The following is a 26,485-nucleotide window of genomic DNA, read 5'->3' as shown; positions in this document are numbered from 1 at the left end:
GGGGGGGCTGCTGAGAAACGTGGTCATGCTAAGTCACCATTTCTAGAATAAACAGTGTCGCTTACTCCAGAAGCTTCTAGTGTGTGCGTGTGCGTGTGTGTGTGTGGCTCTGAGAGCTGAGGGCGTGTGCGTGGCGTGGGGCCGGCTCCGTGCCGGCTGCACCTGCCTGACTCCTGCCTGCGTCTCTCCGCTCAGAGCAGCAAGATGGGCATGGAGGCAGTGATGGCACTGCTGGAGACCACGCCCGACATGCCGGCCTGCGTGGTCAGCCTCTCCGGGAACCAGTCCGTGCGGCTGCCCCTCATGGAGTGCGTGCAGATGGTGAGCACCCGCCTGCCCGGGTGCCGGCATGGGGGCTTCCCAGGGAGGTGCCTGGGGCTCTCATTACCCCCTCCCCGCCACAGCCCCTACGCTGCCTGTCCTTCCAGGCCCCTCAGGGCCCAGCCAGCAGGCCTGCGGCAAGCCCCCCGCCCCTCGTCCCCCTGGGCGCTCGGCTGCTGCTCCGCGCGTTACACGGAGCGAGCGGCAGGTGCATCGCGCCTTCTGTTGTGGCCCCCCTTCCGAGTGTGTTGCTGCGCCCCCCAGCGGGCCTCAGGGTATCCGAGGCCTGCAGTCCTCCAGGTGGGGGAGGGAGGTGTGAGCACATCCCCAAGGTGCCCCCAAGGTAAGACAAGCCCGAGACAGGTGTGGGAGCTGCAGGGAGCTGGGGAGCCCGTGGGGAGCCTGGGGGGGTAGGTGGGGGGAGCCCAGGACACTTAGCTTCCCAGAGCCAGTGGGACAGACTGGCTTTGCAAACTGGGCAGGGTGGGGCCCTGGGGCTAGGATGGGATGGGGAGGGGGAGTGGGTGGCCAGAGCCCTCGGGACGTCTCACGTGGTCGGAGCAGGGACCATGGGAGCGGGGAGTGGGGAGCGGAGAGAGGCTGGCTGTGGGGACACTGGGGTACGGGGCTCGGTAGGTTTGGGGGGCCCTGCAGCTGGGGGCAGAGCGGGGCCTGCCCAGGGGAGGTGGGCTGGCTCAGGAGAGGGGCCTCCCTGGCGCTCCTCCTGGAAGATCCTCCTGCGGTGACCTCCCCTGGGCCCCGCTTTCGGGAAGGCTGGTTGCCAGTGGGTGGAGGGTCTAGGGGCCAGAGCAGCCTTACCCTTCATTCCTAGGCCCTGGCTGCCCCCCACCCCCTTCCCAGGGCTGAGGGGGAGCGAGGCCCCGGTGCCCCTTCCAGGGAGGGGAGGACCTGGCAGGCCAGGTGGGGTCCCCTCAGCCCCTCAGCCCTCTCGATTCCGGCAGTGACAGCTGCCCGGCGGGTCTAGGACAGGCCCCGTGCGTTGGGCTCAGACGCATGTACCAGGCCTCAGCTTCCAGCCTGTGCATCTTGTTTTCTTTAAGACCAAGGAGGTACAGAAGGCCATGGATGAGAAGAGGTTTGAAGAGGCCATCCAGCTCCGGGGCAGGTGAGGGCCTGGAGGGCCTGGTGTCGGGCAGCTGTCTGCTCAGTGGGGCCACAGCAGACTCCGAGCGGCTCGCACACGGCCACCCCCCAACACGGGGCGTGCCCACCCGCAGAGGTGGCGCTCTGAGACCCTCCTCCTAGGGCACGCGTCGTGTGGGAGGGGCAGGGCCCACCAGTGTCCGAGAAGTAGGCAGGCTGTGTGGATGTGCCCCGCGGGGCTGGCGGGGCCTGCAGGGCGCTGGGGGGATGGGGGGAGACACAGCACAGGGAGGGCACCTGGGAAGGGGGAGGGGGAAGCTACAGAAGGCAGCAGCGAGGCAGGCCCGGGCGGGGGGCAGGTCAACTGGCCCTGCAGGTCTGCTTCCTGTGGTTCCCGTGGCCACGCTTCCTGCCCCGCCGTGGAGCTGCTGAGACCACGCAGGCTGAAAGCGGGCGCTTGCTTTGCGGAGAGGGGCGTTGGGATCGCGTGTCCGTGGGGGTCTCTGCTGCCCGGCGATGGCGCCCAGCCAGGGTCCGTGGCAACGAGAGTGGGGAGGTGGGCCACACCCGTGTCCAGTCCCTCTGAGGCTGTGCTGCTGGCGCCGGGCTGTGCTGAGCTGTTTGGGCTGCGCCGCTCATGACCCGCTTCCCTTCCAGGAGCTTTCAGAACAACTGGAACATTTACAAGCTGCTCGCGCGGCACCAGAGGATCCCCAAGGAGAAGGTGAGGGGCGAGCCCGGAGCCCACACCTGGCCGTGCCCTCGGCCCCTCCCGCCTGCCCTGCCACCCCGCCCCGGGAGCGGGCAGCTGGCCCCACCGAGCCAGGACCCGCCCTCCTGTCTGGGGTCTGAGCTGTGAGCTGAGAGGACCAGACCTGGCCTCTGCTTGACCAGCAGGTCCCAGATAGGCCTGGGGATTACGCTGGCCCGTTGCTTATCAAACGGCTGGAGGTACTTAAGTCAGGAGAGGAGGTTTAACTCAGGAGACGAGGGATACAGTGTTATGACACGTTCCAAAATAGCTAAAACCCTCAGGAAATGGACTCTCTTCGAAATAAAGATGACAGCAGGCTTCGTTTCTGAAACCACAAGGGCAAGGAAAGGGTCCCACCGAGACAACCTTGGATGGTGGGGTCCTGGCCCCCCATTTATCCCGAGAGCTGGCCAGGGCTGGTCAGCGGCTTCTGGCAAGGCAGGGTGGTCCTCACATCCCCTTCCAGAACCGCCTGGGGCACAACCACCTCTGGCGCGTCAGGCTGGTATTACCAGGACCCACTAGAGCCAGGCTGCCCAGGAGAGCCAGTGGCCACACGTGGCTACGGAGTGCTGGCAACATGGCTATCCTAGTGAGGTGTGCCTGCATGCCACGCGGGCGCAGGTTCTGGGCAGCAGCGAGGGAAACGGGTGTGGAGGCGCCCGATAGCAGTGTCTTACATTGATTCCGGGTTGAGGTGATGACGTGTTCGTTCTATCAGGTTCCAGCAACCCTAGGATTGAAAGGGCATCGCCTGCTTCTTTGCACTTTCTTACCGTGGCTGCGGTGGCCCCCTTCCCTCCATGCACCCGTGCTGCTCGCCAGGGACTTTCTGTGGTGCTGTTGCCCTGAGCCCTGCGCGTGGGGTGGTTGCCCAGGGCCTCCAGGCAGGTGCCAACTCTGGCCTGAGCCACTGCTGCGCCGCGAGCCGCGCTTGGCCAACAGCGGCCCGAGTCCCGCTCCTACCTTTGGCCGAGGACTTTGCGGTAGCAAGCGGGGCCTGCACCGTAGCTCATGTGGTCTTGGGCAGAGCCTTGCGGTGTCAGGAGGACAGGTCTTTGTCGTGCCCGGGGGAGTCCCATCTCTGGACCGTGTCCAGGCTGCCACAAGGACTGGGGCCTCTTCTCCGGAAGCGGCTCTCTGCTGACTTCTGTCTGGGTCGGCGGTCCCCCGCCCCGACCCGGGGCTTATGCTCTTGTCTCCCCACCTTCTCTGAAGACCAGCTTCTCCCTGGCCGTCCTGAACGTGGGGGCCCCAGCGGCTGGCATGAACGCGGCCGTGCGCTCGGCGGTGCGTACCGGCATCTCCCAGGGCCACACGGTGTACGTCGTGCACGATGGCTTTGAAGGCCTGGCCAAGGGGCAGGTAGGTGTAGCCGTGCCTGAGGCTGGGCGGGGGACGGGGCCTGCGGTGGTGGGCCTGTGTGTCTTTGGTCAGTTTAGGACGTGTCCCCGGCTTGCTTACGAGCAAACAAGGACCAAGGGGCTCGCGATGTGGGTATAAGGGCCAGGCCAGGTCCTCTCCTTGGGGTGGAGGGGGAGCAGCTGGGTCCACTTTAGCCCGGCCCAGGCCCCGAGACCCCGCTCTGACCTGTGGTAGGATGGTCAGTGCCAGGCATGGCCTCTGTCCCCCCTCCCCCGAGGACGTGCGCTCCCTGAGGACAGGTCCATCACCTGAGGAGGGGTGGGCCAGCGCCCCTGGCCTGCCCCCCTGAAGCCGTGCCTCCCCCTTGCAGGTGCAAGAAGTGGGCTGGCATGATGTGGCTGGCTGGCTGGGGCGCGGTGGCTCCATGCTGGGGACCAAGAGGTGAGCACCTGGCTACCGACGGCAACAGGGGGGATGCAAGGGAAACCAGCCCTATGGCCCTGGGCTAGGTCTCCTCTGGCTGGTGACCTGTCCGGAGCGGGACACAGACCTCCTACCTGGGGCTTCCTGGCCAAGAGCTCACCTGAAGTCACCTGCATAGAGGAAGCCGCTGGGACGGCTCCACACCTACAGGAGGGGTCCCCTCGGGCAGGAAGTGAGGCTCACAGCCAGGCTGTCGGGAGGGCAGTGGCCAGTGCCCAGCAAGGGCATTGAATGGGTGCCAGGCCGCTGGTGGGCCCCGCCGCCCCCGGGTGCCTCACCTTTGCTTCCACCTCTAATCGGGAATCCCACCACCACGCCCCAGGCCTGCCTTCTCCCGAGGTCAGGCATGGTGCGGACGTGGGTCCTTCCAGCCTGGCGTTCTGTACAGATGCAGCATGTCTGTCTGATTTATCTCCCACTGCAGGACACTGCCCAAGGGCTACATGGAGAAAATTGTGGAAAACATCCGCATTCACAACATCCACGCCCTGCTGGTCATCGGAGGCTTCGAGGTGAGGGGGCAGCTGCCGGGGAGCAAGCGGGGGTGGAGGAGGCCCCAGGGTGTGGGCCGCCGAGGTGGCCCTTCTGGAAGCCCCATGTGCAGGAGGTTACCTTGAGCCAGCTGGACCGATGCGGCCACCAGAGCGAGTGTGGCGGGGCTGGGGAGGAGGGGGAGGGGCAGGGGCAGCTCTGACCGCAGGGGAGGGACAGTGGGGGTGGGACGGCCCAGGCAGGAGGGTCGGTGGCCTCAGCCTCCCGCTGCTGAGGCGGTGGTCCAGAGCGTCTCTCAGTGGAGTTGTGGGTGGTAGGGGGCACGTCGGTGTGACGCTGGGGCCTGGTCAGCCCCCGTAAATGACAGATGCCCACTCTCGCCCTTTCCTGAAGGAGCCCAGGCCCCGCAGACTGCATGGAGTGGGCTGGGGTCAAGGCAGGGTGGGCGGGCCTCCTTCCTGTCCTCCTTGGAGTCCAGTTTCCCCAGTGAAGGCGGCTGCAGAGCTCCTGGGTGGGGCCCGCCTGGTCTCAGTCCTGGGGTGTGGCAGGTGGGCCCAGACGCCCATCGCCAGGCACACAGCCGGGAGCAGGACCCAGGGGCCCCTCCTCCTGCCTCGTCCGGCAGCCCGGCCTCTCCGGGGCCGGCCTTGAGCGCCCCCCCATTCCTGCAGGCCTACGAGGGGGTGCTACAGCTGGTGGAGGCCCGCGAGCGCTACGAGGAGCTGTGCATTGTCATGTGTGTCATCCCCGCCACCATTAGCAACAACGTGCCGGGCACCGACTTCAGCCTGGGCTCCGACACTGCCGTCAACGCCGCCATGGAGGTGGGGCATGGGGCCGCTGCCCCCACTTAGGCCGGCAGTGGGCGGACGGGGCGCCTGGCAGGGGAGAGCGTCCAGAGGGGCTGCCGAGGGGTGGGATGGGGTGCGTGGCCCCCACCGAGGCTGGCAGCCTGCGTGGGGAGTGGGCAGGACCCAGCTGCCCCCGAGGTCTCAAGGATGGCAGGGAGGTTGTGACTCTGGGGTCACCAGGGTGTGAGGATGACGGTGGTCAAGGCCGCCGCTGACCTAACTGAGCTACTGTACTGGTGTGGACATCGGGCCACGGTTCTGTCCAGTGCAGCAGCCACATGTGGCTCTGGGGGAAACCCAGGGCTTCGGATGGGACATGGGAGGGTGGGAGGTGGAAGCCCGGTTCCTGGAGGGGTCCCAGCAGGCTGGCGCCACCAGGGGCTCTCTGGGGGCATCCCCACCGCTGTCCCCACCCTCTAGACCTTTCCCACCTTCGACTGTGACCCCACATGAGCCCAGCTTCCCCAGGGGTTCAGCACCTCCGTTTTGGGGGGATCTGAAGCTGGAAGGGGGCGTCTTGCTCAATCAAGTGCTGCGTGTTTTTAGATGAAGGAGAAAATACAAGTGAAACAAGAGGCTAAAGGAGATCCCACCCCACCCCCATCTCCTGACCCAGAGTCCCATGATCCTCAGGGGTTTTCTTTGAATTTACCTCCCATCTGAACTGGCTGTGGGTCGCCCACGGCCCCTCTGAACCTTCTGGTGCCCCTGCCCCTCACCAGATGAGGGAGGACAGGGTTCGGTTTTCATTTGCAGCTCTGATTTCTGGTTGAATATTTTTCTATATGTTTATTGCCCATTTGTCAGGGGTTTTTTTTGAAATTATCTTTTCCCACCATTTGCCTGTTTTTCTCTGGGCACGTTTTCTTTTTTATTTGTAAACGTTCTTTACATGTGTAGGCTATAGACCCTTTGCCAAACATTGCAGCCGTTTCCTCCACTTTGCTCTTCATGTGTTATCTGGGGTCTATCCTCATAGTTCAGACACCAGTGACCTACATATCTGTTTTATTTCTCTTTCCTCAGTTCTTTATTTAACGCTTGAATTTCGTTAAACTGTTCAGTTAGGATTGTCATCGCTTGTCATGTTATCATTAGCGTCTGCAGGGCACTTACTTCATGTGTCGTCAGGGCCCCTGTTTACAAAGACCCTGCCGTGGCAGAGTGTCTTCCCCCGTTGGCAGATGAGCAGATTAAGGCCCACTGTGTCCCTGGCCCAAGGTCAGGGAGAGCCTCCTAGAGGGTCCCTGGCCCCTACCCACTAGATGCTAGTGACGCCCACCTTGTCCTGGGGGCACAAACGCCCGGGCTGAGGACCCAGTTCCATGTGGCCGCGTGGAGGGCATGTGATGAGGGCTGCCGGTGCCCTGGGCACGTGGGGCAAGGGCTGTCCCAGCCGCATTGGGAGAGAGACCCGGGTCCCTGCAGCGTCGTGGGTCCCCGCAGTCCGAGGGGAGAGCTCTGACCCGCACCCTGGCCCTCAGAGTTGTGACCGCATCAAGCAGTCGGCCTCGGGGACCAAGCGCCGTGTGTTCATCGTGGAGACCATGGGGGGCTACTGTGGCTACCTGGCCACCGTGACCGGCATCGCAGTGGGGGCCGACGCCGCCTACATCTTCGAGGACCCCTTCAACATCCAGGACTTAAAGGTGAGCCAAGCCCATACCTTTCTCCCGGCCAGGCTGAAGGGGCCCCTCCTGAGACACAGCGGAGCAGGCCTGCAGAGGAGACGGGGCCCCTGCCAAGCAGCCACGGTCCAGCAGGCTGGGGGCTCGCTGCCTTCGAGGGGACACAGCCCGTGACCCTCTGCACCCCTTCCCCGATCCCGGGCAATGCCCCTGCCCCCCTGTGGCCTCCGTGGCCGCCCCCGGCCTTCACCCCGCGGCTTCACGGTTCAGCCACAGGCCCACACCTGCACCACCCACACAGTCCTCCAGCAACCACAGCCCGGTCCCCCCCCCACACCCCCGCGACCCCCCCGCGCCGGCCCCCAGGCTGATCTGGGTCTTCTCAGCCGCACCTGTTGGCTAGTCCGGAATAGGCCCTCCCAGACAGCCTCAGGCTGCGGGAAGGGGTGTGCAGTGCAGGCTGCTGCCCCCGACTCTGCCCAACCCAGGTCTTCACCCCACAGGCCAACGTGGAGCACATGACCGAGAAGATGAAGACGGACATCCAGAGGGGCCTGGTGCTCCGGTGAGGCTGCCGGCGAGCCGGCAGGGTCCAGCAGGGGGGCAGCTGGGTGGAGCAAGGCTGGGGGGCTTAGGAAGGAGTGGGTGGGGTCGGGCTTTCCTGAGAGCATGTGGCCCGGCCGGAGGGGCTCAGCATCCAGGCGAGGCTCAGGCCTCCCCTTCCGCCCCCACCCCGTTGTTCTTCCCAGAAACGAGAAGTGCCACGAATACTACACCACGGAGTTTCTGTACAACCTGTACTCCTCCGAGGGGAAGGGCATTTTCGACTGCAGGACTAACGTCCTGGGCCACCTGCAGCAGGTATGGGGTGGGGGAGCACGGATTCCGTGGAAGGCTGCTCCCTGGCCCCCGGCCCCCAACGGTGCCCGGGCCGACGGGTCCCAGGAGGCCGTGGCAGGATGAGGACCCCTCTCTGTGCCCCTCCTCATGGGGCACCTGGCTGTAGGTGCCCCTTCGTCCTCACACCCCTGAGCAAGGCTCTCGTCCTGCCCAGGCCTCAGCCTGAGGAAGGGGCGGGGCCGGGAGGCACCTCCGCCCTGACAAGCCCCTCCCCTTCTGGCCCCCTGGAGGCCCCGCGGGAAGCCCGCGCTGTGGGTTCCAAGCAGACTGAGGGCCGTGTGCACCCCTAGGGCTCCTCTCTCCCGGGGGTCTTTGCTCACTGGTGGTGGGACCTGCCTGCCGGATGCAGGGGCCCACGGAGGCCCCCCAGTCAATGAGTAGGCAGCCCACTGCCCAGCCTCTGGAGGTGGCTTTTAGGGGGGTTTAGAGGTGGGATGGAGAAAGGGGCCAGAGTGCTGCAGGTCGAGGGGACGGGGTGTCAGCCCGGCAGCGCTCACCTGAGGTCACGGCAGGGCCTGGTTGCTGGGCTCGGGCGAGGGCTCGGCTGCCTGAGGCCCAGCTCCTCCCTGAGGCCAGAACCTGGCCTCACCCACTGTGTTTCCAGGGCGGGGCTCCCACCCCCTTCGACCGGAACTACGGCACCAAGCTGGGGGTGAAGGCCATACTCTGGATGTCGGAGAAGCTGCGGGCAGTCTACCGCAAGGGTGCGTGAGGGAGGTGGTGGCTAGCGCGACCTGTCCCGCCGGGGGCCCTGGGTGTGGGGCTGCCAGCACGTGCCTGTGTCCACAGGGCGGGTGTTCGCCAACGCCCCCGACTCGGCTTGCGTGATCGGCCTGCAGAAGAAGGCGGTGGCCTTCAGCCCCGTCACCGAGCTCAAGAAGGACACCGACTTTGAGTGAGTCCCTCCGAAGAGAGACCTGTCTGGACCCCTGATCGCACAGGGCCGCCCCGTCCCCACGCCCAGGGCTGACCCCGGCTCCCTGGTCCTCCCGACGGGGCAGAGAGTTGAGTGTGGGGTCAGCCATGGTCGGGTCTGCGGGCGCTCGCGGTCAGCCCACCCCTCCTGGGGGCGGGCCCCGGCGCCTCTGAAGCGCAGGGCCCGGAGCTAGTCTCCACATGTCCCGGGTCCCGACGTCCATGTGTCCCGAGGGGGCCCGGGAGCTGCCCCGCCGCAGGCACCGCATGCCGCTGGAGCAGTGGTGGCTGAACCTGCGGCTCATGCTGAAGATGCTGGCGCACTACCGAATCAGCATGGCCGAGTACGTGTCCGGGGAGCTGGAGCACGTCACCCGCCGCACCCTCAGCATCGAAACAGGCTTCTGAAGCCGCGTCCCTGCCCCGCCCCGGCCTGCGCCCGCCTCCCGCCCCCCCCTCCCCCGCCCCCACTGTGGATGGAGCCTGGGCTGCTGCCTCCTGGAGCCTGCGGGCAGGCGGGCGGGGGGTGCACCCTGGCTCCGGGACTCTCACGGCCCCAGTTCCAGCCTGCTGTCCGCTCGGCTCTCCCCCAGGACAGAGCACCCTGGGCACCCACCTTACAGCGCAGGGGTATGTGGGGGCGTCCGCGCTTGGACACCGCCGCCCCTCTGCCTCGGTACCCATGTGGCCCGGAGCCTCTCCCCGAGCCGGCCCTGCACCCTCACCAGCCCTGGGGGCGCAGCAGCCTGGGTCTCCGTGCCGGAGGGTGGGGACGTGCCCCGGCGCGCCTCCCTGTGCCCCTCCCCCTGTGTGCACTGGCCACCGGGGCTGAGCAGCGCTTGTCACCTTTTTTAGAAATAAAATCACCCCGACTGTGGGGTGCTGTCAGTCTCTGGAAAGCAGGGCCTCCGGAACCTTCTAGGGAGGGTGGGCGGGCTGGTGGTTGGTAGCCCCTCACCTGCACACACGGGTCTGGGGGCCTCCTCTGGGCTCTGGGCCGAGCCCGGTCTCAGGGACACGGGCCCTCTGGGGCCGCACCCTCATCCCGGGACCAGCAGCCCCTGTCCATGTGATGAGCTGAGCCCCTCCATCCTGCAGGGTGATCTGGGGCCCCCAACCCCGTCCTGAGGGGTGACAGGCCTGGCCTGCCTCCCTCTTGGGAGGACTTCTGAGCCTGGTTCTTAGGCCCCAAGTCTGACCCAGAACGTTCCCCCCGATTCAGCCTGGGGTCTCAGAAGCACAGCCAAGGATCCCGGGGCAGGTGGCTGAGGGCAGGCGGCCCTCGCTCCGCAGTGGCGCCGGCACCAGGGTCTTCGGGAGGACGAACTGGATGTCGACCTCGTGGTCTGTGCTTGGCAGGTCCCCGTCACCCCTGCACAGGTTGCCCAACCACGTGTGTTCCCACTGCAGTCACCTGGGCCCTTCGTCCAGGGCTGCTCTGCCTGCACTCCTGCCCTTGGCACCCTTAGAGGTCAGGATGAGGTTCTGGGACCCAGGAGGTTTTGTGGGGAGGCCCACAGGCCAGGTTGGGGGTACCCGGGTGGGCGGGGGTCTCCCTGTCGGGCCCAGGCTGGGGCCCCACCATCTCAGGCTGCCTTCGTGTCCCTACAGACCCCGGCAGGGAGCCTCGGTGACTCCTGGGCGCCGCAGGCCTGGGTGGGCTGACCTGTGCTGGGGGCCCACGCCAGCCTCACTGTGTTGCCGAGAGCCTGGGAGCTCCTGGGTGCCCATTTCTGGAGCTGGGGCTCCTCCGGTCTGCTTTGCCAGCCCTGGGGCAGGCCAAGGGGGGACAGTCCCCCAGCGGTCTAAGCCTCTGTCTCAAAAGACCAGGGGCAAGTTTCCAGGGCCCAGAAACCTGAGTGTGTATATGTGCGTGTGTGTGCATATGTGAGCGTGCCTGTGCATGTGTGTGCATGTGCACACCTATGTGCCTACATGTATGTGTGTACACACACCTATACACATGAGCGGGAGGCTGGAGCTCAGGAGTGGCGTCTCCATTGGGGGTGACCCTGGCTGGTGGCAGCCGTGTCCCCTCTGTCCTCACCACACGCCTGCCCCAGCCAGGAGGCCACGCTGGCCCAGGCGCTGCCCAGTGCCGGCCTCACACTCGCCCGGCTCCGCTTGACCCCTGTGGTGCTGGGGCCAGGCCCTCCCAGGGTGCCCAATGCCCAGCCTGGGGAAGGCGAAGGAGCACTGGAAGGCTACTTTTCCAGCGTTTTCGGGTTGGTTTGGCTTAAATGTGCAGTGTTTGTGGATGCTGGTATAACGAGCACTTGGCGGATGCCTCAGCAGCCGTGAAGGACCCAGCCCCGTGCTGGCCTCCGAGGCGCGGATGCGCCCTCCAGGCCTGCCGCCTGCCTTCCGAGCACTCAGCCCTCCCCAGGGTGTCCCGCGCAGGGCACACAGGAGGCTGCCTGCCAGGCTGGAAGGACGTCCGCGGCCACCTGTCCAGCAGCTGGGAGGCCCAGGCAGAGGCTGCGGCAGCTGCAGAAGGGCCAAGGTGTCCAGCCCTGCTCCTCCCTCCCTGTCGCCCCCCTTCCTCCTCTCAGCCAGCGCCTGGGCTCCCCAAGCAAAAGGGGGCTCCCTGTTTGGCCGGGTTTGGTCTCAGCTGGACCTTGGCCCTTCTGAGCTGCCTGTTGGTAGAATCCCAGTGGCAGCAGGAGGGTATCCGCTGCCCCTAGTCTCTGAGCTCAGGGAGGGAAGGCCCACGCCCTCCTTAACCCTGATCCGGGGATGCCTGGAGAGGGGTGAGGTGGGGCGCCGAGGTCACCGGATTAGGGCAGGCCCACCAGGACACTCCCTTCTGTTAACTCAGAGTCACCTGATTAGGGGCCTTAACTACAGCTGTGCAGCCCCTTCACCTTGGCCATATACAGCCGTATATCCATCACGTTCATGGACTGGCCCCCCATTTGGGGGTGAGGATCTGGTAGGGTGTACACGCCAGGGGTCTGGGACCTGGGGCCACCTCAGAATCCTACCTCCCGCCACAGACAACAAGACTGGGCCTCAACTGCAGGAAAGCATGTGTGCAGCAGTTTCTCAGAACAGGATGGGGGTGGGGTGTGAGGCCAAAGGCGCGTTTCAGGGGACATGGCTGGGGAAGGAAGGTGCTGCAGGCCCAGGAATGGAGTGAGCCAGCGACTGGGCATCACTCTCGGGCTCCCTGAGGCCAGGACAGGGCCCTGGGAGGGGCCGGGTGGGGTCTGCTGCACACTGGGGTGCTGGGCAGGTGTCCACGTGGTCTGGAGAGCAGGGGTGATGACCCACCTGCCTTGGGAAGCAGCCGGATCCCCACGATTCCTGCAACCCCCGCCTCAGCCCCACTGGTCTAGGGCCACCCGACTGAGCAGGCTGGGGAGGGCTTGAATCCTGAGCCCCTCTCAACCCTAAAAGCACCCCCGAGGCCCAGGACGGTCCTGGAGGGCAGCTCTCCCAAAGCCATGGCCCCCTCCCTGAGCCTGGTGCCCACCGGGGAGGATGCCAGGCAGGCTCTGGGAAGCAGGTGACCACAAACGCATAGTTTTTCTGTCTCAGCGTTCTTGCATTCTGTCTCACTAGGCAGAGACTGTAATTTTAGGCCCTGGCAAACACTGCTATTCCTGCGAGCTTTCTGGGGAACACAGCCCATGAGTCAGTCTTGCGGAGGTGATGGAACTTCGAGAGCGTCCACCAAAGTAGACGCTTGTGCAGCAGGTTCAACTAGAGCCCTTCTCCGTAATTGTGCTGGCGGCAGGGCTCGGCAGGTGCTGGAGAGCATCGAAGACCACCCCAGAGGCTCCTGCGCAGGTGCACTCACGACAGGACTGTGGGAGGGGCCTCCCCTGAGGGCCTAAATGCAGGGGGGTGGGGGAGGCCCTCGGACACTGTCCCGGACCCTGGACAGTCCGGCCAGGGGATATCAAGGCCACATGCAGTGTTTGTCTCAGTCTGATGGTCGAGTTGGGCTGCTCACCTGTCAGGGCTTCTCACCTGTCGGGGTGCTCACCTGTTGAGGTGCTCACCTGTCAGCAGTCCCGCCCATTGGGCATGTGGGGACGGTACGGTGACGCCGTACTGGCTTGCCTACTTGTCGTCGTCCTGAGGAAGGGTTTACGCAGATGCTACACCCCTGGCCTGGCTAAGGTTCATAGGTTTGTCTCTTCCAACCCTGCCCTGCCCACCAGTCCCTGCAGAGGGGGCAGGGCACGTGTCGGGCTCCTCAGGCGAGCTGTGGCCACCCACCTCCCTCACGTGAGGCTGTGACGGGCAGCTTTGTCCTTTACGTAGAAATAGCAAAAAGTGACAGCCCGGCAAGAGCAGAAAGACGCCGGCTCCCCAGGGACCAGGCCCCGTGTCGAACAGGGATGAAGACGCTCAGGTCGGCAACAGCAGGACGCAGACCAAGCTCGGGGTCCTGCGTGCCCACGCCGTCCTGGCTGGCTGAGCGGCCGCAGGAGCGCAGGGCAGGCACAGCTCATACTGGCGGCGCTGCTGGCCTCACTCAGCCAGGCCAACGTTCGCATCCACTCCTAGCCGGGCCAGCGCTCTTCCTCGGCCCGAGAAGATCCGGTGCTCGCCACCGTGGCATCCCGCTCGGCGTCCCCAGGTGCTCCCACACCCTGGCGGGGCCTCTCAGGACCACAGGCTCCCCGAGAAGACACCGGAGCCCGTGTCCATTCACAGCGCCCTGGAGAACCACTGTCCTCAGGGGATGCTGGCAGCCAGGACCCCTTGTTTCTTGTCTAATTTCCCAACTGGTTTGACGGGGGCCCCGTGAACATCCCACAAGGGATCCCACAAGCATCCCAGAGGCCCCACAAACGCTTCCCGGAGGATATGACCAACGGAGGGAAGCCCCAGTGTCCTCCTGCAAACAGGGCAGCCCTGGGCTCGGGGACAGGGCGGGTAAGTGGCCCCTGGAAGGCTCCTTTCCACTCCCGCTCCTCCTGAAACTTGCCCCCAGTCAGCACGATCAGAGGGCGCCCCCGCTGTGTCCTCCCCAGAACTCGGGGCTCACCTCCTGATCCACTGTGGGGTCGGGGGAGCAGGCTGAGGGAGGAGGGTCTGCAGCTCAGCAAACTGGGGGGCACTCGGGGTCCCCACCCACCCGCCGGCCGGGAGACGGGGTGTCGCCTCCACGTGGGAGGCTCTGGCTGGGGTGACACCGGCCACCTCCTGGCTCTGGCTGCAGTGCAGCCTGGCCCAGCGCCCCACGTCAGGTCAGGACCCAGATCTCGGCCTGTCCTGCCACGAGTGTTGGACGCTGCGTGCAGCACAGGGGCTGCTGGCACAGGTGACCCAGCGGTGGGGTCTGAGATGCAGAGTGACCGCCCTCGTTCCTGGGCAGCAGCTCCGTGGGGAGCACACAGTGCATCTGGCCCACCTCTGGCTGCACTGACCAGCGTTTCAGACGAGCGATGTGTCCTCTTGGGTCTCAGCCCTTTCCTCCTTAAACGGGGGCCAACAGGACAAACACACAGGCCGTAATGCCAGCACCTGCTTTGCTCCGAAACCCCACCTTCAGGGTTACCTGGGGCCAAGTTCAGAGCTGGGACTATAACGTGCCCGTAAAGACCGGCGGCCTGGGGTCCAGGCCAGGGGTGGGTGCGCTTCGTCCTCGGTCCAGCTTGAGGGCTTCAGACGGGCACCAAGGGAGCAGGTGGCCAGGAGTGGGAGCCAGTGAGCTGACAGGAGGCTCTGACTAGGGGGCGGCCAAGGTGGGATGTGGGGGGAACTGAAGAGTCAAGGGGCTGAGGCGGGCAGCTCACCCCGACCGGGGTCTGAGTCGAGGGTCCCCGACTTAGGCGAACCAGATTGTGGGGCAGGGGAAGTGGGCGTGAGCCGTGCCTCGCAGGTGAGGAGAGGGAGGGTGTTAATGTCACATAAGCACACACAGCTTGTTCCAACCAGGACGGGGCTTTATTGAAGACATCCAACGTCCCGTAACACGAGAGAAGGCACAGGCACAGGCCGCGGCCACCCGTCCTAGATGGTCCTGCGTGGCGAGTCCCCGCTTCCCGCGGCCAGGCCTCACCCGCTGCCCTGAGAAGCACTGGGGGCCCAAGGTGAGCCACCGCCTTACCCGGGGCCCCCACGAGGCCAGCGCGAGAGGCCTGCACCATGCGTGCAGCTTCGTCTTCCCGGAGCCGGTGGTCTTCCGGGCTGGTGTCGTGCACACGCTGTGCTCAGTCCCCCTTGGGTCTGTGCAGCCCTCATGCAACCTGACACACCCTCGGCTCCCACGGGGACGTGGATGTTCCTGTACCAACAGGACACCAGTCCCTGTCATTTCAAGCCCAGCGAGAAGGGACCTCCCCTAACGGCTCGGAGGGCACCCTCCTCCCCTTGCACTGGGGGCACCAGGAAGGACCCCAGGGCTGTGGAGTCACTGCCCGCATCCTGGTCACCGCAGCAAGGCCTGTGACTCTTCCCAAAGGAAGAGAAAATAAGACGCTGTTTCCAGAAAGCGGTCCCTTCCCACGCGGCTGCTTCAGGTGCCCAGACAGAAGCGGCAGGCCTGTTGTCCAGGTCTTCTCACTCGGGCAGCACAGACCCTGTGTCGTGCGGGGCTCTCAAGAAGGGACAGAGTGCCCTGCAGACAAAACGTCCCTGGAGGCGGCAGGCAGCCCACCCCTAAGGTTGCCACCGTTCTGGAAGTCTCCTACGGTCAACAGAAATCCATCCCATGACAGAGTCAGACAACTGGCTGAGAAAACATGCACGGGCGACTGCCCTTACCTTTAACAAGAATGTCGAGGCCGTACCTGTCATTCAGGAAACATCTGCTTCCAGGTCAGACTTTGGAAAAATATTTATTAGGGAGGACGGCTGCAAAGCCCACCTTCAGGAAGAGGGGAGTCGAGGTGGCCCTGCCATACAGGAGGGCATCTGGCTACGGCCCCTCACAGCAGAGGGCACAGGGGCAGGTCTGCCCGGCCAGCCCCTCCTGCCCTGGCGTGGTGCCCATCCACAGCGAAAGCTCGGCTTTCCTGGGTGGGCGAGGCTTCCTAAGGACGCAGCCCTGTGCGCCGAGGCTCAGCCTGGGGTGGAGCAGAGGCCGCGGCTGTGATCCCCACCCTGCCAGGTGTTCGGGAGGATGCTGGACTTCAGCCCGGGGTCCCCGCTGACAGTCACTCCATGGCCTCCTGCAGCTCCTGCTTCTGCAGGGCCTGGAGCCGGCTGACCACGCGCTGGTGGACGGCTTCCAGCCCCTCGCTGTCTAGTTCCCGCAGCAACAGGAGGATGGCGGTCAGGATGTTGTTCTGGGGGCACAGAGAGCCACTGGGTGAGCATCACGCCTGCGGGGCTGGGCCGCCCACACCATGACACATGCGCACATCGCGGGAGCATAGCCTGCAGGAGGGCGGCCTTGCAGGCAACAGGTGGAGACTCCGGCGGACGGAAGCCACAGTCGTGGCACGGGTGTGGCACTCACGGCCGGCAGGGACTTCCTACGAACTGACTTACCTCCTGTTCACAGCCCTGAGGCCCAGAGAGGCTGGGCGGCAATGGAGCAGGGGCCAGAAGCAGGCTCTCAGCAACACGCACTCAAATGTACATGTGCTTAGTGTGTGCTGCACCCGTGTCCACATAGCTACACCTGGTTTCCATCTGCATTTGAGCAGGGCAACATTGTCATTTCTACTAGGAAAATTCTGGAAGGATTTTGCACAGGCGGCTACTTGAGCTGATCCCTCTTGTGGGATGACCTGAGGCACAGCCACAAGCCAGAGCGTGTGGCCCGTGTGGACACATGAGGACGTGGCTCAGGGGCTCACGCTTGGGGTGCTAACCCCTGGCTCTGCAACGCCCCAAGACTCCTGCTGCCCTTAAATCTCACCAGCCCTCCCCCGTGTCCCCAGGTCTTCCTGGCCACCGGCACCTTGCACTCAGAGGCTTGCGGGGGGCTTGATGCACACAGGGACACCCAGCCTGGCCGGGACCCTCGGTGGCAGAGCCAGGGCCCTTCTGTTCTCTGCTTTCAGAGCAGGTGTCCTGTTTGAGCAGGTTTGATGGTCTTTGGTTTGCATTTATGGCAGGCGCGGAGGTGAACCAGTGTCTTCAATCTCTGGTCCACTCTGCGCTGCAGAGGCCCTGGAGTGGGAGTGAGGGTGGCGGGAGCTTCAGGCCTTAGCCCACCTGCTGGGCAGACCTGCCACTGGGGACGTTACATGCCTCGGGCTCCTCCCAAAACATGTGGGAAGTGTGTGCAGGGACCCTGAGCTGCCCCACGCGGCCACCTCATTGAGGAGAGTGTTGCCACGAGGGGACAGTGACCTGCCGGGGTGGGGCAGGGCGGGGGAGACTAGCCACAGGCCAAGCGACTGCTGCCTAGATCGGCCTTCAGCCTGCGGTCACATCTGTCCACAGCCCTGGGGGCTGGCACTTCCAAGGATGGGGCCTCAGTCCATCCACTTCTGTACCGCCCGTGAGCTTTGCACGCATTGCATGAATGAGCGAGGCCCAGCTCGTAGCTTCGGGCAGCCCCGCTCAGACTGTGGTGCCCCCCCTTCATGATGCCACAGGGAGGTCACAGCACCTGACAGCTCTGGTCAGGCCGAGCCAGGGGCTGGAGCAGGTGCTGGGGGGTCACGGGCCTCCCCACAGACCCTGGTTCAGACAGCTCCCCTTCCCACGTAAGCCGGTGACGAGGTCCCCTCTGAGCTGAACTGACTGGTGACCCATTCCCCTGCCAATGACCGGCTCAGGGAACTGACATCGAGCCTGCTGGGGGTCACGGGGCACATGGGGAAGATGTTGCATGGGTAAGAGGACACACGGCAAGAAACGGCCCCACCCTTCTGCCGGCCGCCAGCCTGGAGCAGGGCATCCCTGTGAGCGCAGGATGAGCCCAAGCACAAGCCAGAGTGACACAAGAGGACTTGGAGGGAGCCGGGTCTTCGCTGATGTCACTCAACTGCCCACATGACCTACTTATCGTTCAGCCAACAAGCCGTGATCCTTACAGGGATGCCTATGGAGCCGTGGGGCCTGCCGCCTGGTCACTGCACAGGGACACTGACGCCGCCCTGGCCAGGAGGGTCCCTGCTTCTAACCGCAGGCGGGAGGCCTCTCCCCAGGCAGCAACCTTCCCGCCCCCAGACCACCCTCGGCACAGCCCCAGGCGCGGGGTGACCCCGCTGCGCACTCAGGCATCCCCTCCTCCGTCTGCCACGCCCAACCAGCTTAGATGTAGACACAGACACTGGACCCAGATGGAGGGCTTCCCACCCTCTAGGGCCTGGCTTTGTGTGTCCCTGTGGTGTCTCCAGCCCCCATCCCCCGACCCCCAGCCCCCAATCTCCACATTCTGGGGCCTCTTCCGGCCAGAGCAGCCTCTATCACACTCACCCTGTTCTTGCGACTGCTTGCGGCCGCCCTCTGCGAGAAGGAAGAAAACTGGTCCCGGGAAGGGCGCTTCAGGCCGAGCTGCCCTTGGATGCTGCTGGCGGGGGCAGGCGGGGGGAGCACAGCGGTGCGTGAGGCCCGAGGGGCACGGAGCCCCGCTCGCACTGTTCACACAACATCTGTGGGTCTGGCGCCTCGGGGAACAGCGAGGAAGAGGCTCCTAAAAGTGGGCCCCACCCCGTCCGCAGGGAAAGCCCCACTGCAGGACTCTGCTTGTCGGGGGACAGGAGCAGTGGACGGGGGGCCGGGGCAGCTCTACTCCTCTGAGCCCTGGGGTCACCTCCCTGCTCCTGGCGCTCCCCCCGGGGCTGGGGGTGGGGCACTAGCACAAATGCCGCACGAGCCCTGGCCACGTGCCCTCCCCCTCCCGCTGCGGGACAGCAAGGCGCGTGGGCCGCATCTGCAAGCGGACGCCCGGCCTGGGCCCCGCTGTGAACAGTGGTCTCCACCACGTTCCCCGAGTCCAGTTTGTGCCCTCAAACGTCTGTGACAATCATTCAATTGAGGTGCCCTGTGGGTCAGGGAGGGAGGGAGGGAGGGAGGGAAGGAAGCAAGGAAGAAAGGCTGGTCGGCAGGTCAGCCAACCGGTCAGAATTCGGGATATTAAAAGACTGAGCATGGAAGAGGAAATGTAGAAGATTATGTTTTCAATTCTGCCAACCCTGTATTCTCTTAGGCTTCCTGAAAGCTTGGGACTTTTTTCTGAACTACTTATACATCCTAATTGTATAGAGTTCTCTGCTTACATCAGGCTGTAATTAAAGTTCCTACCCCATGTTCACCTCTTTCCGCAATCTGAAGCTTTGAGAGCAAAGCCTGGAAGGGGGTAATGTTCCCCAAAGGAGCTCAGTCTTCTCTGTGGACAAGCAGTCCCATCTATTTTTTCTCTTTGAGGGATACACAAAGACATTCCCTCATTGTGTTTCGTCCTGTCAACGACTCCTTCAATTTCCTGGTAGGCTAGGAGAAGAAAACCCACTTCTCAGCTGACCATTCACGGTCCTGGATCTCAGAGGGTGTGGAAAAGTTAATTCATCCTTTCATTCAGCAAACATTATGGAGTCATGGGCATATGATAGTAAACAAAAGCTGTGCTACCTCCTCTGCCCTCAGAGCCATCATGGAACATCCATTCTCATGGTGAAGATATACTTACAGTTATCACGAGAAAGTAAAACGAAGATTATGAGAGAGGAACTAAAGGGGCAGTAGTAGAAGACTAATCAAGGAAGACTGAAACGTAAAAGATAAGTGGGAGCAAGCCAGTCAGGCAAGAATATGTTACAAGAAAAGGGGACCATATGTCCAAACATAAGGGTAGAGGACGGGAGAGTCAGGGGGCATTTAATTCAGTACAGAGAAAGGGGGACTGATGAGAGATAAGGATGTTAGGGAGTCTGGGCTTTTGAGGACAATAGCAACATTGAAAATTACAAGGATTTCTGCTGTTCAGAAAGATCATTCTGATTTGCAGTGAAGTATACATCAGAAGGGACCAAAACTGAAGCCAGGAATTTTATTTCCTAAAAACTAAGGAGAGTTTTAGGATTCCAGGCAAGATACGTTTGTGGCATGAGTTCGAAAATGGGATGTAGAGAAGTAAATGAATGAGTTAATTATATAAGATTTGGAATTTGGATGTGAGAAAAACGGGGAGAGGGGAGGGAGGGAGGGAGGGAGGGAGGGCCCTCCCTCAGCCCACGCGCCCCGCCGTCCCCGGGGCTCCTGAGGCCGCAAAGAGGCTCGGCCGGCCACGGCCATGGCCACGAGGCTTCCCTCCTGCCCAGGGGGCCCTGCACGCCCACCAGCCCACCGCCCTGAGTCCACCACTCCCTGCGGAGGGCTGGTCCCGCACTTGCACGAGCTCCCTGCCCTGGGCCTTCTCCTGGCCACGTGGCTGACCCCAGGCTGGGGGCCCCTGAGAGCCAGCCCAGAAACAAACACCCGCACCCCCCCTCCAGCCCCAGAGGCGCAGCCGCATGCGGGAGGTCCGGGCAGGCCCACGGGCCACACCTGGTCTCCTCGCCAAGGCTCAGCGGGTCCCGTGGCATCTCGGCGGCGCCGTCCTCAGAGCTCAGGGTGTAGGACAGCTCGGGCGGGCCATTCCCTGAGTGCTGTCTGCTGGGGGCCGTGACCTCCTCTCCCTCCACCAGCGCTCGGGACACCTCCTCCTCCGTCACAGCTTGGGAGGGGGAGGGGGAGGGGGCGAAAGCGTCAGTGGCCTCACCGCAAGCGGCCCCGCAAGCAGCGGCCCCACCATCGCCTCGGCGCTCAGCACGGTCTGCTTTGGGGATGAGGCGGCTGTCTGTCCACCCCGACGGCCAGCACCCGGGAGCAGGGCTGGGTCCCCCAACATTGCATCCCGCCCTGGAGGTGCTGGAGAAACGACAGATGGCCAATGACTGCTTGTGAATCTGAATTTAAGCATTTGCCAAAAGCAGACAGATACTCATAAAAAGCCCTAAACTAAGACAGGTTTTTAAAAGGAATAGACCACACTGTATCTCTTCTATTTCACTCACACATGACAGTTTATCTGAAGTTTATTTATATTAAAGCTATTCACCTAGGAGAAAATAATTGTGCACGTAAGGGTCAAGAACCAGTACAGAGAACGCCAGGGGATTCACAGGAAAAAGGCCTGGCCCTGGAAACGAGCTGGAACCCCAGAGGCGGGAGCAGGAAAGGCCCACACACGTCGCCTCGTGCGTGATGGAGGAGATGCGGGTTGAGACGGCAGGAAAGCACCCCCCAACCCCCCACCCCACCCCTCCAACAGCAAGGCAGCCCGGGGTGGGAGGGGTCAAGGACCGATGGAGCACCCTAACCTGCTGGCATCACCACCTTGGGACCCTGTCGACCAGCAGTGATGCTGCCCGGCCACCCAGACCGTCACGCGCTCCCGGGACAGGTGGGTGAGCATTTGGAGCAGAGGGTACTTAGCAGGATAAAAAGGAGAAGCAGCAGCTCAGCGCTTCGACGGCGGGACCGAGAAACAACGGTGCGGGTTCAGCTGAGATCCTGCACTCCGCGAGGGGCCGCGCCGGGCGGCAGACGGCACAACCTGGGGCACCCTGAGGAGGCCAGCCTCCCCGGCACCTGCGAGAGGGGAGGGGTGGAGCCTGCCCGCGTGCGACCCGGCCCGCGGGCACCTACCCTGGTTGTCCAGCTTCTGCAGGTGAGGCAGGTTGCGCAGGACGGTCATGCGGTAGAGGTGAGGGCAGGCGCCGCAGCAGGGGTTCTCCGCCAGCCACAGCACGCGCAGGCACGGGAGGCCCTTCAGGTAGGAGAGCTCCGCCAGGCTGGGGATGCAGTTCTTGCGCAGGTAGAGCTCACTCAGCTGTCGGCAGCGGCTCATGGGCTCCAGGGTGGAGATGCTGTTGACGCTGCAGGGAGAAGGATGTCAGTGCCCACCGGGGCACCCCCGCCCCACGGAGATGAGAGCACTGCTGGTCCAGTGCCCACCTGCCCTCACCTTAGAAGTAGGTCAGACCCGGCTGCGGCTAGTCAAGTGCAGGGGAGGGCCCGGGCCCAGGAGAAAGCCCTGGGGGCGGGGGAAGCTCCTCCAGCTGAAGGTGGGAGCGGCAGCCCCGGCTCCGTTGAGGCCGCGAGGAGTCAACCTTGGGGGTAGGAGGTCTCAGCCCCCTTATAGGACAGGAGACTGCGTCCTCCCCGGGACACACCAAGCCCAAAGCTGGCAGCGGCCAGGAAAACCCATGTGACCAAGAACCGAGCACTGAACTTCCAAACCCCAGGTTCACAAAAGAAACAGCTACGGGTTTAAATTATGAGTGAACCACAGACAGGAAATCAGTCAGGCACCCGGCAGAGACCTACAGGTTTGAGCTGACGGAACGGAATCACCCCCTGCACACCCAGTCGGACCAGCCGGCTGAGCTCAAGGCGGGCAGCCGAGCATCCTCATGCCCTGAGCCCCAGGCCACAGGGGACCCTGCCCAACGTGCCAGACCGGTCTAGACGACCCTTGGCTGGACGCTGCATTTGTGCTGGGCAGGCTGTCCCAACTCCTGCCTTAGGGCTGCTGCTGCCCCACCCGACACTCACTTGTCAACGTGGTTGCTGGTGTGCTCAGCACCCCCTCGCCTAGCAGCCAGGATGCGGCTGACGCCATCTCACCACGAGCAAACTCAGGCTTCGGAATCCTCACCATCAGGGGAGCCGCGCAGGCCACGGGGTGAAGCGAGAACTTCAACCTGCAGGGGCCTGGAGTCCCCTCCTCGCCTGCGGGGCCGAATGTGTCCCCCAGATTCAGATGCTGAGATCCTGACCCCCAGTGCAGTGGTGTTAGGGGGTGGGGCCCCCATGAGCGGGGTCAGTGCCCTTATAAAAGGGACCCCACAGAGCTCTCCGCCCTTCTGCCAGGTGAGGACACAGGGCGAAGATGCCGTCTGCGAGCCAAGAGGCAGCCCCTCACTAGACCCTGATCTCGGGCTTGTGGCCTCAGAATTGTGAGGAATGAATGTCTGTAAAATCCCACTAGAGCAGCCAGAATGGACTAAGCCTTCCTGCCCATGGGCACCAAGACCAAAGCCAAATGAACTCATCTCACAGGACGGCCAACCCGCATCCAAGCAGCAGTCCCCACACTACGGGGGTCCCACCAGTTCAAGCGGCCAGACAGCCAGGCGACAGCCCTGGGCACTGTCCTCCCCCGGCTGCGGGGGTGAGAACCCCTGCTGCACGACGAGGGGGCCTTCAGCTTGGAGGCCCAGCAACTTGCCCCAGATTCCTCAGACAGCACTCGGCAGCGACGGGGTTAAGTCCATAGCCCACTGCAAATTTCCTGCTACTTCTGGGTAATGAAAGTGTAAGCACTTGTTTGTCAGGTAAGGCCTTCTGGGGCGTGGGCTCAAATCCCAGCTTCACTGATAATCATACCGGGTGAGTGACAGTGGACAGCTGGCGCCCCACCTGCCCCACTGCACGTGCTCCTCCTGCCTCCACCCCACCCCACCCCGGGGCCGCTGCTGCCTTCACCCCCGTCCCACGGGCCTTGTAGCCAGGGAAGCCAAGGCACACAGGCCCGAGCTGGGCTCCGGGCAGGAGACCAGTCCTGGGCCCACTCCTTCATTCATTCCTTCGTCCCGCAAGAAGGTGCTGGCCTGAGCCTGTCGGGTCGGGGCTGGGGGTGCGTGAGCACAAGGTGGGCGGCACGGCACCCACCAGGTGACCTCGGAAGGCACAAAGGAGGCCGAGCAGAGGGCTAGGGAGGGACAAACAGGATGGCCGGCTGTGTGACGAGGAAGGTAAGTGACGGGATCTGCATGGGACCAAGGGCTTACAACCCCACATGCAGGGCGAGTCCTGCGACCTTCTGAGCTGCCAAACAGGGAGTCTACCTTCCTTACAGGGCTTAAATCTCCCTGAGGTTTTAGGTGTGGGGACCTGCAGAAAGCACCCACCCCGGCATCTGCCAGGGTCAGCTCCCTCCCTGGCCCAGAGCGGACAGGACAGAGCTCAGGGCTGGAGGGCGTTCCTCCCTCCACCTGACCGTGCAAACTCCCCAGGCACCTGAAGCCCCAAAGACGGTATTTGTCTCTTTCAAGGTTTCCTTTGTTAAACCGCTAATGATTCTGGAAGAGGTCAACTATTACAAGGACAAATCATGTGATGCAGGGAAGCTGGCAGAGCTCCAGGCAGTGATGGAACCAGCAGGGCAGAAAAGGCTGGCACGCTAGGGCAGACGTGGTCACCCTGGGGCGGCTGCTCACCATTAGGAGGGCGGCACCCACTGACCCCAGGATGGGCAGGGTGAGCTCAGGGGGAGGCCTGGGTGCCCTCCAGGAAGGGGGGCAGAGCTGCACAGCAGCCAGGGCCTCATGCTGCCTGGGCCTGGCCTGCAGCAGCGGCCCTCCCACACCTTGGATGGGAATTTTCAGGTTATCGAAGGGCCTGCAGGAGGGATCTGAACATTCTTCTCCTCTTCCAGCCCCGGTGACTTAAGAGTGGGGCGGGCCGGCATTTGGTACCTGAGGGTGATCACTTCCAGGCTGGGCATCTCCCGGCATATGGAGATCTAGGAAGGAAAAGAATGTGATTTTGCAAAAGTTGCTGGGCACTGGCCCTGTGACATCACCCCTCTCCAACAGCCAGGAGAACCAAGGCGGAGCTGCAGTCCACCCCACGCCAAAGGCCTAAGCAGAGGAGCCTCCCTCGCCCCAGGAGCACGCAGGGCTCTGCATCCCACTCCCCTCTGCAGCCCAGACGTCCCCTCTACCTGATGGAGAAACGGGCACCCTCTCCACGACTTTAAACAGCATCATTACTACCAAACGCTGCCAGCCCTCGAGACAGAGCATTCCTAATTTTAGATGCCCTCAAAGGACATCAGTAAGGGGAGCTGAATGGACAGAGAACCTTTCTTCTTGCTGCCCCTGACATCCAGGGAAAGGACAGAAGCCGCTTCTGGCCAACAGAGCTGTGCCAATAGGGAGACAGGATTGAAACTGGATCTCAGAACATCTTAACACTGACTCAGTAGAAGAGAGCAGCAGGGCTCAGGATGGACCAGGCAGGCTCCCTGACCTGTAAGGCTGATGAACGGTGAAGCCCCAAATATCTGTGTGCCTGCCAGACACCACGCACGGGGCCAGATGGGGTCCCTGCCATCAACAAGCGCACAGTCTGGTCAGAATGCTTCACATCTGCAGTGGATCTGTTTTCTGTTACAGTGGTGTTTTGCTTCATTTGTTTTTGCTGCTGAGTAGGCAGCACTTCAGCTACAGAATGAGGTGGAACTCGCTCTTCTGGACAGGCCTGACAGCATTTCCAACTTTGTTTCTCAGAAAAGGTATGGTTCAAGGTACAAAACAGAAGTCTATAAGAACCCGCTGACTAGCACCCACACTCTGTGCGAGCTGGAGACATTCATCCCAGAAACGGGCGGGTGGGGGCAGAAACCTATTCATGGACATACAGCTCAGCCCAGCGGCCCAGCTCCGTGCTCTGCCCCCACCCAGGCCCCATCTCTTCCTGCCATGGGAGTCGGGGTGAAGCTGGATCAGACCAAGGGGAGAAGCTGAAGTGAAGAAACTCCTCGGGGACGTGAAGTCCAGGAACCTATACACAGAACCTTCCGGCTGAGTGCAATGCTCTTTAAAGTGAACCAAGCCACTGGGGCTCTTCCCCGGGTGGAAGCAGGTCTGTGCCTTGGACCTGCCCGCTCCTCTGTGAGGCCTGCCTTTCACCTGCAGGAGAATGTGTGCAGGAACATCACAGTGCACTTGGGTCCTATAGAATTATTTTTTCATGAGTGGTTCTGTCTTACAAAAACTGCTCAAGGAACAAAGTACTGGTCGGCTGCCTGGATCGAATGGGAGCGGTCTGTCAATTAACCAGCCTCTTGGGGACAGGGGATTGTCTGGAGATGATCAGCATGATACTTACATCAGTGAGGCGGCTGCCCCTGGGGAGAGAAAAAGACATACGCACTTTTATTTTGTTAAAGTTGAATTTAAAACATTAAAAACAAAAATTAATGACAAACGTCTACAGACTTTAAGAGTCTGTGATTTTAACGACAGAGTAAAAGAAAGCTTTTGCAGATAACTGACAAAGTGCCAAAAATCGTTTCCTGGTTGATTTTGGACAAAACTATTTGATACTGGCGGGCTCCTTCGCAGACTAAGGCACGGTAGAGGTTGCCCCATTTGAAGGACACAAAGATTTACTCATTCTCAAGGCTGTTGCACTGAGGGATAATTCCCTCACTAATGTGCATAAACAAGGGAGTCTTTGTAAGGGCCAAGTTCAAAGGCTAAACATGAGACTTATGAAACACACTTCAGAAAGCCTGGAATAGGGCTGTTGTGCCTCCCTGCTTAGGGGAAGAATGACCGCCCCATGCAGAACAAAGGCACGTATTATTGAAAACAATGACGGGGATGCCGTGGCCAAAATGCCAGACGTGCAGCGCAAAGAGAGAGGCTTTTAATGAACAGGCACAGCTCACTGCAGTCAATCTGCCCAACACCAGTGGGAGGACGGTCTACTTCTGGCTGAGCGCCACCTGAACCGTCCAGTGTACGGGGCACGTGGAGCCGTGCTCTGCACCTCCAGTGAACGTGTGCGGACCTTTCCGGAGTTTCAGACGTACTTCTGGTCCTTCCTCGGCTCAGCCAGGCCTGGCCGCCCTGCCTTTGAGCCTGCACCTGTATCTCTTCCTGTCACCTCGCGGACAGTAAGTTCCCTGGGGACAGCCCCTCTCCGTACCCCTCCCCCCCCTCCCGCGACCACCCTAACAAACAAATTTTCTCACA

The 26,485-nt window shown here is 62.8% G+C and overlaps 2 protein-coding genes across 2 annotated transcripts in view; one reads left to right on the top strand and one right to left on the bottom strand.

Annotated features, from left to right (window-relative positions):
* PFKL (phosphofructokinase, liver type) overlaps positions 1–9,221 on the top strand; it is a 27,834-nt gene extending 18,613 nt beyond the window's left edge. The window contains exons 10-22 of the mRNA XM_007452494.1: positions 196–321; positions 1,383–1,447; positions 2,083–2,149; positions 3,398–3,544; positions 3,915–3,985; positions 4,452–4,539; positions 5,191–5,343; positions 6,855–7,019; positions 7,502–7,563; positions 7,748–7,859; positions 8,503–8,602; positions 8,688–8,793; positions 9,074–9,221. Of these exons, the coding sequence (XP_007452556.1) occupies positions 196–321; positions 1,383–1,447; positions 2,083–2,149; positions 3,398–3,544; positions 3,915–3,985; positions 4,452–4,539; positions 5,191–5,343; positions 6,855–7,019; positions 7,502–7,563; positions 7,748–7,859; positions 8,503–8,602; positions 8,688–8,793; positions 9,074–9,221 (1,410 nt within the window). The remainder of the gene's footprint in view (positions 1–195; positions 322–1,382; positions 1,448–2,082; positions 2,150–3,397; positions 3,545–3,914; positions 3,986–4,451; positions 4,540–5,190; positions 5,344–6,854; positions 7,020–7,501; positions 7,564–7,747; positions 7,860–8,502; positions 8,603–8,687; positions 8,794–9,073) is intronic.
* A 6,707-nt stretch (positions 9,222–15,928) lies between these two features.
* Positions 15,929–26,485, bottom strand: part of CFAP410 (cilia and flagella associated protein 410) — an 11,384-nt gene continuing 827 nt past the window's right edge. Inside the window, exons 2-7 of the mRNA XM_007452493.1 lie at positions 25,614–25,632; positions 24,197–24,243; positions 21,363–21,592; positions 20,220–20,388; positions 18,150–18,243; positions 15,929–16,060 (exon numbers count right to left, since the gene is read on the bottom strand). Of these exons, the coding sequence (XP_007452555.1) occupies positions 15,929–16,060; positions 18,150–18,243; positions 20,220–20,388; positions 21,363–21,592; positions 24,197–24,243; positions 25,614–25,632 (691 nt within the window). The remainder of the gene's footprint in view (positions 16,061–18,149; positions 18,244–20,219; positions 20,389–21,362; positions 21,593–24,196; positions 24,244–25,613; positions 25,633–26,485) is intronic.

Source organism: Lipotes vexillifer, unplaced genomic scaffold (genome assembly GCF_000442215.2).
Source record: "Lipotes vexillifer unplaced genomic scaffold, Lipotes_vexillifer_v1.1 scaffold545, whole genome shotgun sequence".
In the NCBI taxonomy this organism is placed as follows: Eukaryota; Metazoa; Chordata; class Mammalia; order Artiodactyla; family Lipotidae; genus Lipotes; species Lipotes vexillifer.
Note: the sequence above shows the minus strand (reverse complement) of the source record. Positions and strands in the feature narration are given on the sequence as shown.